Source organism: Rhinopithecus roxellana, chromosome 5 (genome assembly GCF_007565055.1).
Source record: "Rhinopithecus roxellana isolate Shanxi Qingling chromosome 5, ASM756505v1, whole genome shotgun sequence".
In the NCBI taxonomy this organism is placed as follows: Eukaryota; Metazoa; Chordata; class Mammalia; order Primates; family Cercopithecidae; genus Rhinopithecus; species Rhinopithecus roxellana.
In genome coordinates this window covers 37,411,133-37,423,281 of record NC_044553.1, presented here as the reverse complement: position 1 = coordinate 37,423,281, position 12,149 = coordinate 37,411,133, and the positions used below count along the sequence as shown (strand labels likewise).

The 12,149-nt window shown below is 38.4% G+C and overlaps 1 protein-coding gene across 7 annotated transcripts in view; it reads left to right on the top strand.

Annotated features, from left to right (window-relative positions):
- GABPB1 (GA binding protein transcription factor subunit beta 1) overlaps positions 1-12,149 on the top strand; it is an 80,709-nt gene extending 68,560 nt beyond the window's left edge. For 6 of the 7 annotated variants that reach the window (XM_030930237.1, XM_010356611.2, XM_030930236.1 and 3 more), the window contains 2 exons: positions 2,562-2,677; positions 10,610-12,149. In XM_030930237.1, the coding sequence (XP_030786097.1) occupies positions 2,562-2,677; positions 10,610-10,762 (269 nt within the window). In that variant the 3' untranslated portion in view covers positions 10,763-12,149. Of the gene's footprint in view, positions 1-2,561; positions 2,865-10,609 lie in introns of those variants that run through there. The other variant, XM_030930239.1, reaches the window with a different exon arrangement.

The window sequence follows — 12,149 nt, the reverse complement described above, 5'->3', positions numbered from 1 at the left end:
CATTTTTCTCCTTTTGAAAACCACAAAGGCTAACAAGATGAAACAAAAGCCTCAACTACATTTTCAGTAAAACTAAAAGGCTGAGAAAACCTCAGAATTCCTCATTTTTAAGTGCTGCCAAAAGCATCTGAAGCCATTACAGCCAGAGGGCAAGAGGACTCTCATGGAAATCCACACTGGTACATCAAGGAAAGAAAAGAGGTTAAGCTCAGCAATAAAGATAAACATGCTTTCTCAGAAGGATAGGGCCCCAGACTCAGTAGGAAGTGCTGAATGCAGGACTAAGATAGAATAGGGCATGAATACTGAGGCAGAGAGAGAAGCTGCAGAAAGTACCTAACTAAGCATTGCCCTATACCTTGTCTTCCCCTAAAAATAGTGTCCACACATAATCTTTGAGAAAATGACTAGGGCTGGTATGGTGACTTAAGCCCATAATCCCAGCACTTTGGAATGCTAAGGTGAGAGGATTGCTTGAGGCCAGGAGTTCAAGACCAGCCTTAGCAACACAATGATACTCGTCTCTACAAAAGTAGAAACAACGAAATTAGCCAGGTATGGTAGTCCCAGCTACTTGGAAGGCCGAGGCAGGAGGATCGCTTGGGCCCAGGAGTTTGAGGCTGCAGTGAACTATGATTGCGCCATTGCACTCCAGTATGGATGACAGAGCGAGACCCTATCTCCAAAAAAATAAAGAAGAAAGAAAATGAGTAGGATTGTAGAGCGTGTGCCTTTCATGGCCAGTGAAGGGCAGGGCTAGAGGTAGAACTTCGCCTAAACCAGGTTTGGTTTTGAGTGACAGAGGAGGCATGACACTGAACAGAGACCAGATTTCGAGAAAGGAGTTTGTTGCTGTAACAGTAGAAGAGGAAACACTTGACCTGTGAAGCCTGGGAGGCCATTCTGTCCCACTCTGCTGAAATCTTCTGCTGATAGCTGGTCTGAAATTTGGATTAGGGTCAGATGCTTTCACAAAGCGTTAAAGAACTAATTCTAATTTTTAGAAAAGAAGAAAGCTTTAAAAATATTTGTATCAAGCAGACGTAACATTGTTTCCAAAACTTGTATCATTATGCAGACTAATGATTTCTCACAGCTCTGAGGCTAGAAGTGCAAGGTCAAGGTCTTGGGGTAGGTTTGGTTTCTTCTGAGGCTGCTCTTCTTGATTTGCAGATGGCCATCTTCTGGCCTGTCCTCACATGGTCTACCTCAGTTTGTTTGTGTTATCTGTGTCCTAATCTCCTCCTCCTGTAAGGACACCAGTAGTACTGGATTAGGGCCCATCTCGTTTTACCTTAATTATCTGTTTAAGGACCCTATCTCCAAATAGAGTCACACTCTGAGGTACTGGGGGTTAGGACTTCAACATGTGAATTTGGGGAGTGGGAGTACCATTCAGCCCATAACAAAGATCACGTTTTTTTCTGTAATTAGCCAAATTGATTCTAAAGTTTATGTTGATGGGGCAGAGGGAAGAAGAATAAGGAAAACTCTGGAAAAGAATAGCAATGAGAGAGTTCTACTGAATATTAAAAAAAAACAAAAAACTTTTAAAGCCTTCCTGAATTAAAAATATATAGTTAACATGTGAATTATATAGACTGTACAGTCTAATAAACAGATATAAATTCTTTTTTCCTGAGTTAATTTATAAATGTCATGAATAAAAAAGAAAACCCGAATTCTCAATATCTCTAATGTTTTAAATTACATTGTACTAAATAAATGTTAGTTTTACTATTTTTAAATTTTTATTTACATTTGTAGCTGTCACTAAGAGGGTTTTTCATGTTTTGGCAAAAAATTTTAAAGGCCATGGGACAATTGTAATTTTCCCCATTGTGATTATTAGGATGGCTTCACGTGGTTTCAGCTTGCACAGTCGTTTTTATGTTCCTGTACTGCTGTGCAAAGCAAGGACAGCCTCTCTGTATAATTACATTTATATAAAGAGCTACTAAAAACTGAGAAAAAGCCCAACAGTCCAATACAAAAACAAGCAATGTTTATGAACTCTAAGTGCTCGTAATGGAATATCCACTTAGTGGATATTAAGAAGCTAAATAAACAGAAGCTCTCTATGTAATGATGTAAGATACTATAAGTATTTGGAGTGAAAAAAGCAGATGCAGAATAATGTATCTATTTTATATATGCTACCTTTTATGTAAGAAAGGAAAATGAGAATGTATACTAATTTTTAAACAAATTAATACAAGGATAATACATAATAAATTAATAAAATGATTATCTGTTATCGGGGTGGGCATGAAGCCTCTCAAAATATGCTTGTTCAATATTTTGATGTTTGAGTCATGAATGAATATATTATCTATATAATTTAAAAAATATATGTAGGTACTTTCATAAGTAAAAAAGTAAGAAGGTAATAAAAAAGACGTATATGGATAGTCTCATAAAAAGCAGATCAATGATTTGGAATTACTCTTTTGGAATGTACTTATTTTAGATGAGTAGCATCAACAGTGTCAAGACTAGTTTTATTTCTAATAAATCTCTCTGAAAATGAAGTAATACATAATTTTTTTTTTTCATTTTAGTATTAACAGTACCAGCAACAGACATTGCTGAAGAAACTGTTATAAGTGAAGAACCACCAGCTAAGAGACAATGTATCGAAATAATTGAAAACCGGGTGGAATCTGCAGAAATAGAAGTAAGGAGTCTTTTACCCGGTGTGCTTTGCCGCAGTCATCCAAAATAAATTCAAGTTTTTTGTCTTTTATATTTATTACTGACAGTATTGTTTTGATACAGAATGAAAGTGCGTAGTATTTTCATTTTGTTTATTTTTGCCTTATACATATAGCAAGCCCTCAATAAATAAATATTGAATGAATGAATGAGTGAGTGAAGAATTTGTTTATAATAGTCTGTCATCTTGGCAACACTGGAATGTCTTTGGTTCTTGCACTTCATCCTTTATATTTTAAACTTACACACACCATTCTTACAAGTCACTAAGGAAAATACCAGTATATATTGGCTAAAATTTTTTTTGTCATTCAAAACTGAAGCTAAAATACCCAGTTGGGCTAGGGGGTCCTCTTAAAGAAGGTTGATGTTTGTCAAATGGGTTATTTTTTAAAAGCAGTAGATAATTGCTTCTTTCAAGGAAAGTAAATGAATTTAGACTAGCTGTTCATAGGATTCAACTTTTTTTCCCCTCCCCCAGAGTAATTTGTAAGTGTAAACCAGTTTGTAGGTGTAACCAAACCATAGTTGCTTCACAGGTTTTTTTCTTGACTAAATAAAATTTTGCTCCATGAACTTGATAATAAGTTATATCAAATGAAAACAAAGTTATTATTGAATAACTTTGAAAGAACAGCTGCAACCACTGAACTTGAAATCAGATGAGCTGATTTTGAATCCCACCTCTTGCTCTGTTAGCATTGAGGCAAGGAATCTTATCTTTCTGAGTTGCAGTTTTATTGTATTCCAAACTGGAATTTAGAATAATAATGTCTCCATTTTTGGGTTTTTATGAGAATTGAAAAAGTCAGCATAGTCATACAGTATTTATATCTGATATGTGTTTGTAGTAAATTTGGTGAATATTTAGTAATTTTTTGTAAAGGTTCTTGTTATAGAAAGGAGATTTTTAAAATAAGCCACTAAAAGGTAACGTAAGTTAAACTAAAGACAATGAGAAAATACCGTTCCTAAATTCATGTAAATATAAGACTGGTACATCTTTGGCCACACCACAAATATATTATTGAGTTTAAAAGAATCTGATTAATGGTTTAACCAGAATATCTGGTAAAATTATGACTTTAAATATTGATGTTGGGTTGTTTTATTTCTTCAGGATTTAAAGTGATGTGTAGGATGTTGAAGTTTTTATTCACAAACTAACAATTTTTCCATTGAATGGTATCAGTATACTTATTATTTAATACTTTTGTTGTTTTTCTGATATGTCAGATGATATTTTTCAGACACATAAGGTAAAAAAATGTACTTCGCTTTAACTCTTTAATAAAGTATTATTTTAAAATTACTTGAATTTTTTATTAAATGTAAGCTTATTTAATTCAACAGATTATATTTTTAAACAATGAATGTGCAGCCTGTACCTTTATTTACCTAATGACCAGGGAGCATTGCTGTTTCCCTCAAAGTTTAGCCTGATTTCTTTCTTACAGTCTTTGAGAGACCAGGGAAAATAATTGCAAATAACAGGAAAGTATGAATTGAGAGGTATATAAAATAACTAGGGCCCAGGAGATGGAGCTTTAGGGAGATTCGGTTTCAGCTTGGTGTGAAGAACAGTGGTTTTTGTTTGCTTGCTTTGTTTTGATTTTAGTAATGAGAGCTTTCTGGTAATGGAAATCTTGTTCTCCATCACTGGAAATGTTCAAGCCAAGCTTGCCTGACCTCTTAGGGCTATTTCAGAGAACCCTGGAAGCATACAGTGAGTATACAGGTAGTGGTAGGCTGGAGATATAGAATGAAGAGATGACCTCCAATGTTTTCACCAAACCAGGTAATCATTTCCTTATAATACGTGAAGTTGTTATTTTGAATTTATTTTCTTAGGTGGCCAATGGGGTTATCTTGTGGGGAGACTTTTATACTCCTGAGGGACAGCTTGGCCATTAACTGAAAAAGTTTCTTTAAAGCAGCATCAGAAGACATATTTGGTTGTCATGACTAGTGGCATTCCACTGACATGTAATGGATAGAGGCTGCGTAGACATCCTACAATGCACAAGACAGCCTCCCACAATAAAGAATTATGTGGCCCAAAAATATCAATGATGCTGAGATTGAGAAACTTAAAGAAATTTAAGAATTAACTCTGTACAAAATCTAATGTTTGGGTTTTCTCCATGTATCTGTGACTGCAATGACCAGAGTGACTCTCCATAAAGAAAGTGCTAAGAATTGGCCAGGGGCAGTGGCTCACGCCTGTAATCCCAGTACTTTGGGAGGCCAAGGTGGGTAGATCACCTGAGGTCAGGAGTTCGAGACCAGCCTGGCCAACATGGCAAAACCCCATCTCTACTAAAAAATACAAAAATTAGGCTGGGCGCGGTGGCTCAAGCCTGTAATCCCAGTACTTTGGGAGGCCAAGACGGGCGGATCACGAGGTCAGGAGATCGAGACCATCCTGGTCTACACGGTGAAACCCCGTCTCTACTAAAAAATACAAAAAAACTAGCCGGGCAAGATGGCGGGCGCCTGTAGTCCCAGCTACTCGGGAGGCTGAGGCAGGAGAATGGCGTAAACCCGGGAGGCGGAGCTTGCAGTGAGCTGAGATCTGGCCACTGCACTCCAGCCTGGGCGACAGAGCGAGACTCCGTCTCAAAAAAAAAAAAAAAAAAAAAAAAAAAACAAAAACCAAAAATTAGCCGGGTGTGGTGACACACGCCTGTAGTCCCAGGTACTCGGGAGGCTGAGGCGAGACAGTCGCTTGAACCTGGGAGACGGAGGTTGCAGTGAGCCAAGATTACGGCATTGCACTCCAGCCTGGATGACAGAGTGAGACAAAAGAAAAAATAATAATACAATAAGGTGCTAAGAATTTATGTTTACAGTTTCCTAACTAACAATGGAGAAGTTTTCCAAGAGTCTCTGGAAAAATTACTTTAAATTGTAGAAAGTGTATTGTACATTTTGTGGGCTTTACATCTGCATATGGCAATATAGGAAATAAAATAGGTTTGTTTTTTGGAGGGAAGGGTATGAATAAGACACCAAATTGCAATAATGTATATAATTTTATCTTCCATTTATTACTGCATTGAATATATTTTTGGCAGAAGAGTGTTATTTACAGATTTCCAAAAATAAACGTTAGACTATTCTGAATTGAAATTAATCTTTGTACATGTGTAAGAAATACATTTAGTGTATTAGGAGTAACAGATTTTCTCTATTACTTTATTGTGTGACTTCAGGAAATACCTTTACGTTTTCTTTCCCATGGAGGTTAAAGATAAATACGTTTATTAGTAAATTTTATTTTATTTAATTTTTTTTTAGAAAGAGTCTCACTCTGTTGCTCAGGCTGGTGTGCAGTGCTGCGATCTCGGCTCACTGCAACCTCCTCCTCCCAGGTTCAAGTGATTCTCCTGCCTCAGTCTCCTAAGTAGCTGGGATTACAGGTGCACACCACCATGCTTGGCTAATTTTTGTATTTTTGGTAGAAATGGGGTTTCACTGTGTTGGCCAGACTGATCTTGAACTCCTGACCTCAGGTGATCCGCCCGCTTCAGCCTCCCAAAGTGCTGGGATTACAGGCGTGAGCCACTGCTCATGTCTGTACATTTTATTTTTAATGAAATATTTGTGTCCTTGAACTGGTGGTAGATTTGAGATCCTTAGTGCTCTCTAAAAAACTGATTTCTGTAAACTTTATAAAATGTTTTATTTGATGCAAAGTTTTTCAATCTGTTTTTTGTTTTTTTATGGCTGTCTTTCCTGATCTGCTGCAATTTAAAAATGTTTATAGTCACATCTCTCTCTGTTTTTTTTTATTTTTATTTTTTCTTTTTTAAGGCAGGGTCTCGCTTTGTCACCCAGGCAGAAGTGCGGTGGTGCAGTCATGGCTCACTGCAACCTCAAACACCTGGGCTCAAGCAAGCTTCCCACCTTGGCCTCCTAAGTAGCTGGGGCCACTATACCAGGCTAGGCTTTTTTCTTTTTGTAGAGAGGGTGTCTTGCTATGTTGCCCAGGCTGGTCTTGGACTCCTGGCCTCAAGTGATCCTCCCACTTCAGCCTCCTGAAGAACTGAGATTACTGGCATAAGTCACCATATCCAGGTCATATCTCTTCTCTCTCTTTTTTAAAATTAATGTTTTTATGTATGTATGTATGTATGTTTGTATTTATTTATTTTTTGAGACAGGGTCTCACTGTGTTGCCTAGGCTGGAGTGCAGTGGTGCATTTACAGCTCACTGCAGCCTTGACCTCCCTGGGCTCAAGCAATCCTCCCACCTCACAGCCTCTTGAGTAGCTGGGACTACAGGCATACACCACCATGCCTGGCCAATTTTTGTATTTTTTTGTAGAAACAAGGTTTTGCAGCCGGGCATGGTGGTTCATGCCTGTAATCCCAGCACTTTGGGAGACTGAAGTGGGAGGATCTCTTGAGGTCAGGAGTTCGAGACGAGGCTTTGCCCTGTTGTCCAGGCTAGTCTCTTACTCCTAGGCTCAAGCAATCCTCCTGCCTTGGCCTTCCAAAGTACTAGGATTTCAGGCATGAGCCACTGCATGCCCAGCACCCAGTCCATATCTCTTTTTTTCTAAGGCTGGAGAAGGCAAAGGTTTTTTCATAAATGGCCAGGTACCAAATATTTGCGGCTCTGTGGACCCTGCAGTCTCTTTGTCAACTACTCAATTCTGACATTGTAGTGAAAGCAGCCATAGACAATTTGAAAATGGGTGGGTGTGGCTATATTTCAATAAAACTTTATAAAAACAAAATCATAGTTATCATGTTTGGCCCAGGGCAGTTAGAAAATTGACGTTTACACACAAGCAAACAGCTCACATATCCTGCCCAGTTTATCTCTTTTAAAAAACATTTAGGCCGGGCGCAGTGGCTCATGCCTGTAATCCCAGTATTTTGGGAGGCCAAGGCAGGCAGATCACGAGGTCAGGAGATCGAGACCATCCTGGCTAACATGGTGAAACTCCGTCTCTACTAAAAATACAAAAAATTAGCCGGGCGTGATGGCAGGTGCCTGTAGTCCCAGCTACTCGGGAGGTTGAGGCAGGAGAATGGTGTGAACCCGGGAGGTGGAGGTTGCAGTGAGCCGAGATCATACCACTGTACTCCAGCCTGAGCAACAGAGGGAGACTCCGTCTCAAAAAAAAAAAAAAAAAAAAGTATACTGCTAATTATACTTTCAGTCTTAAAGATTAAATGTATTGAGCATGCAGTGCTAATGATCTTTGTCTTCTAGGTTTCATAGAATTAGCCAAAAAATACTGTGAAAATGAGTTCTTTATTTCACCTAGTAGGCAGAAGGGAGCTATCTTTTTATTTTTATCAAGATAAATTATACTTCTTGAAGTTAAAATATGCAATATGGAAAATAGGGTTAGGCTTTTTTCACTGTTAGACTGTCTCACTCGGTTTGCTTTCATCTTCCGCAATAATTGTGAATCCTTTCCTGACTCTAAATGTTTGTGTTTTTTTTTTTTTGTTTTTTTTTTTGAGACGGAGTCTCGCTCTGTCGCCCGGGCTGGAGTGCAGTGGCCGGATCTCAGCTCACTGCAAGCTCAGCCTCCCGGGTTTACGCCATTCTCCTGCCTCAGCCTCCCAAGTGGCTGGGACTAGAGGCGCCCGCCACCTCGCCCGGCTAGTTTTTTGTATTTTTTTAGTAGAGACGGGGTTTCACCGTGTTAGCCAGGATGGTCTCGATCTCCTGACCTCGTGATCCACCCGTCTCGGCCTCCCAAAGTGCTGGGATTACAGGCTTGAGCCGCCGCGCCCGGCTGACTCTAAATGTTAATAAATAGGTAATACTAGAAGATGCTTTAGAGTTAACCTCTTCCAATATTTCCTGCTAAATCAAGGTAAATTTTTACTCATTTTCAAAACTTTGGCTACCAAAGGATTGGTCTTATTTTTCACATACATGTAAGTTTGTGTTTGTTTTTTTCTTTTTTCTTGTTTTTTTGAGACAAGGTCTTGCTCTGTCACCCAGGCCAGAGTGCAGTGGAGTTGCTCACTGCAACCTCAACCTCCTGGGCTCAAGTGATTCTCCTGCCTCAGCTTCCCAAGTAGCTGGGACAATAGGTGCATGCCACCATGCCTGGCTAAATTTTGTATTTTTTTGTAGGGGTTTTGCTATGTTGCCCAGGCTTGTCTCGAACTCCTGGGCTTAAGTGGTCCACCTGCCTTGGCCTCTCAACGTGCTGGCATTACAGGTGTGAGTCACTGTGCCCGGCTACACGTAACATTTTAAAACACATGCATGGCTGTGAACACTCCTGCCAGAGCTGTGGTCTAGCTCCTGGGAAGTAACATCCAACCTTCCACACCTCACCCCTTCCATTGGTGTCCTTAAAGTCCTGCAGTTCGTAGCCAGGGTACTGGCATTGATTGCTTACCTTGGACTCATCCCAGGGTGTCTTTTCTGACTTGTTCCTATCTTGGCTGGAGTTAGGATAAGAGGAGGGGAGAAGAAGTATTGGGAGGCCGCAGGATAGGGCCTGGGCATTGCTTAAACTGGGGGTAAGGGGCATTCCTTTCTTCTACTTATACATTTTGTGTAATTGGATTCCAAATGAATCACTCCCACATCTGGTGGGCCCATGAGAAAAAGAAATGTTGGATCTCGCTTCATTCCCATTGTGGGGAAGGAAGTGGAATCACAGAAAGGCAGGGGGATTATACATGCTCCTGCTTGTGGACCAACCATGTGAATAGTGAAGGTGAGGAATCCTTTGGTGTTGGCAATGGGCAAGAGTCAAGGAGGCAGAGGATACACAGAATAGGATATATAGAAAGAGAACCTCATACTGTGCCTCCCCAGCAGTCGGCCAACCACTTACCTTTAGTTTCCTCTGACCAATTGTCTTGTCCACTGTGGACCCATCATTCTTGGCACAGTCCGAACCCTGGCCTTCACCCCACTCAGAGGTCCTGGGCATCTGTGATGAGGTTGCTTCATTCCTAAGACCATGGAAACTAACCTTGAGCTTTGGTCTGTGGAGGCTGAGCTTTTGTCCTTGTGCTTGCTTAGAGGTGTGGGAATGGGTTCGTTGAAATGTTTTTCCTTGTTTTTCCTGCAATAACTGAATAGGGGCAGAGTGAGGAGGAAGAGGAGAAAGAATACCGTTTTCATTGGATTGGATTTGTGTTTCAGCTCTCAATTTGCTGAGGAATTTAATACATACATTTTATACCTATATAATTTAATCATTGATAATTTTGTATTTTATTGGTTTATGAAACAGTATAATTTAGGAAATACTGATCTTGATCAGCACTCTTCATTTTAAAGGTGAATTATCTTGCTTGCTATTGTAAATGAAAAATAGTTTTAAAAGCAGTAATGTCAGAACCCTATAAATCTAACTCCTTACTACGTGACCTTGGGAGAGCTACATCATCCCTGCGCATCATTTTTCTCATCTGTAACTTGTGCATAGTATCTGTCTCAGAAGCTTATTGTTGGAAATCACCCTGTTTACTCATATAGTGGGTGCTCAGTAAAATTGTCTTATAATTATTACCTTTAGGTAAGAGCACAACAAATGGAAATATAAAGAGGTGTGGTTGTGTATTTCCCTCTTAAAAACTCTTTGTTAGTTTTTGTAGTACATATAAAAGTACAGGTGCCCAGCTTGGAGTCTTTCTGTTAGTCTTATTTCTAAATAGGAAAATAATTTCCTTGCGGTCGGAAAGTGATCCATATCTCATAATGTGGAGCACAAAATTAGGGACTTAAATATTAGTGAATTGATTGAAAAGGCAAGATGTCTAGGAAATTTCAGTAGGTGGCTACTTTTAGCTACTACAGTTTTTTGTTTTTTGTTTTTTTTAATTTGAATGATGCATGCTTATATGTATTAAAAATGTATTTTTGCCAAAATTAAAAAAAAACTATTCTTTTAATTAGGAGAGAGAAGCTCTTCAGAAACAGCTGGATGAAGCAAATCGAGAAGCACAAAAATATCGACAGCAGCTCCTAAAGAAAGAACAGGAAGCAGAGGCCTACAGACAGAAGTTGGAAGCTATGACTCGTCTTCAGACTAATAAAGAAGCTGTTTAATTGAAACGAACATGTAGTTTGATTTTACTTTTGGTCAAGAAAGAATACAGTCTTGAACTGTACACAACAAAGGTACAGCCATGGGAATACAGAATGATAGAAGAGACTACAGATTGATAATTGGACTTAAGCCATGAGCTCTGAATTCTTGTAACATAAAACTTTACTTTAGAAGTTGTGAAATGTATTTAAAACTGAATTCTGTAAATAGTTTTTGTTTTTTTTTTACAGTTCCAAATGAGTTGATAAAGATTGTTGAAGAGATCCAAAACCACAATAAGCCACTGCTTTTGTGAATTCTTTTTGATTTTAGTACAAACCTTAATTTCTCAGAAACAGAACAGTTTTAAGGGTGATCGTTGCTGGTTAGAGCAAATGTTGTGTAATAATTATGGTGGACTGATGCTGGAATTACTCCTATAGGTATAAACCTCTATACGAAGAGAAGATTTCTCCCAGGAAATCTTTGTACAGCTTTAAGTTGTGTCAGATTCTCTGAAAACATTTTTTAGAAAGCAAAATTTTTATATTTGTTCAATTTCAGCTATACCCAAGTAGATTTACATGTATATGAAGCAAATATTTTTTAAAATTTCTGTTTGTACATATTCTGCATGTTTTATAATTTCACAATGCATCACTTACGTAGGTATTTCTCCCACAGAAATGATGAAAGTGACCGGGGGAAAAAAAAAAAACCCCTTTACTCTGTAGGTCATTGAAACTAAGTAAGCTAGCAGCTGGTTTTATTGGAATGACAATGTTCTCGGAAGGAGCAGCCTACAAGATAACTTGAATTTGCCAATTCTGCAAAATCTGTGCTTTTTCGAAAATTTAATAGTGGGGATGTGAAACTGTATTCTGTGCCTTCCATCATGATTTCCACATGAAAGCACTTTAAGGCACTGGATTTTAAGATAATGTTTTTGGAAAACTCAATGTATATGGGTTTCTGAAATATTTTATGGACTTATTTCTCCCCAGGAAATTATTCTTATGGAAAAAAATTGCTTTTGTATGTAGAACAGGAACTTTTTGTACTACAGTGATGCAATAGACATGTCTAATGTAACTTCTACTTTTCCCTTTGAAAGCTCAGTGTCTGTGCTGTGACTTGCCCTCATCACAGTATTGTTGAATTCCACAATGTATGGACATTAAACACTGGCAGACTGTTCACTTTTTCTTTCTTTTTTTTGGTAAAACATTACTTCAAACCCCTTTTTCTTGCTTTATTTTTCAATGTTTTATTGCTTTATGAACTGTTTAACCCTAACATCCCTCTAGGTTATCTATACTGTATAAAAAAGCAATTACCCTTAAAACTGTACTCTGGCCTACTTTTCTATTTTGCAATTAAATATCTTTTTCACATATGTTCATTGTA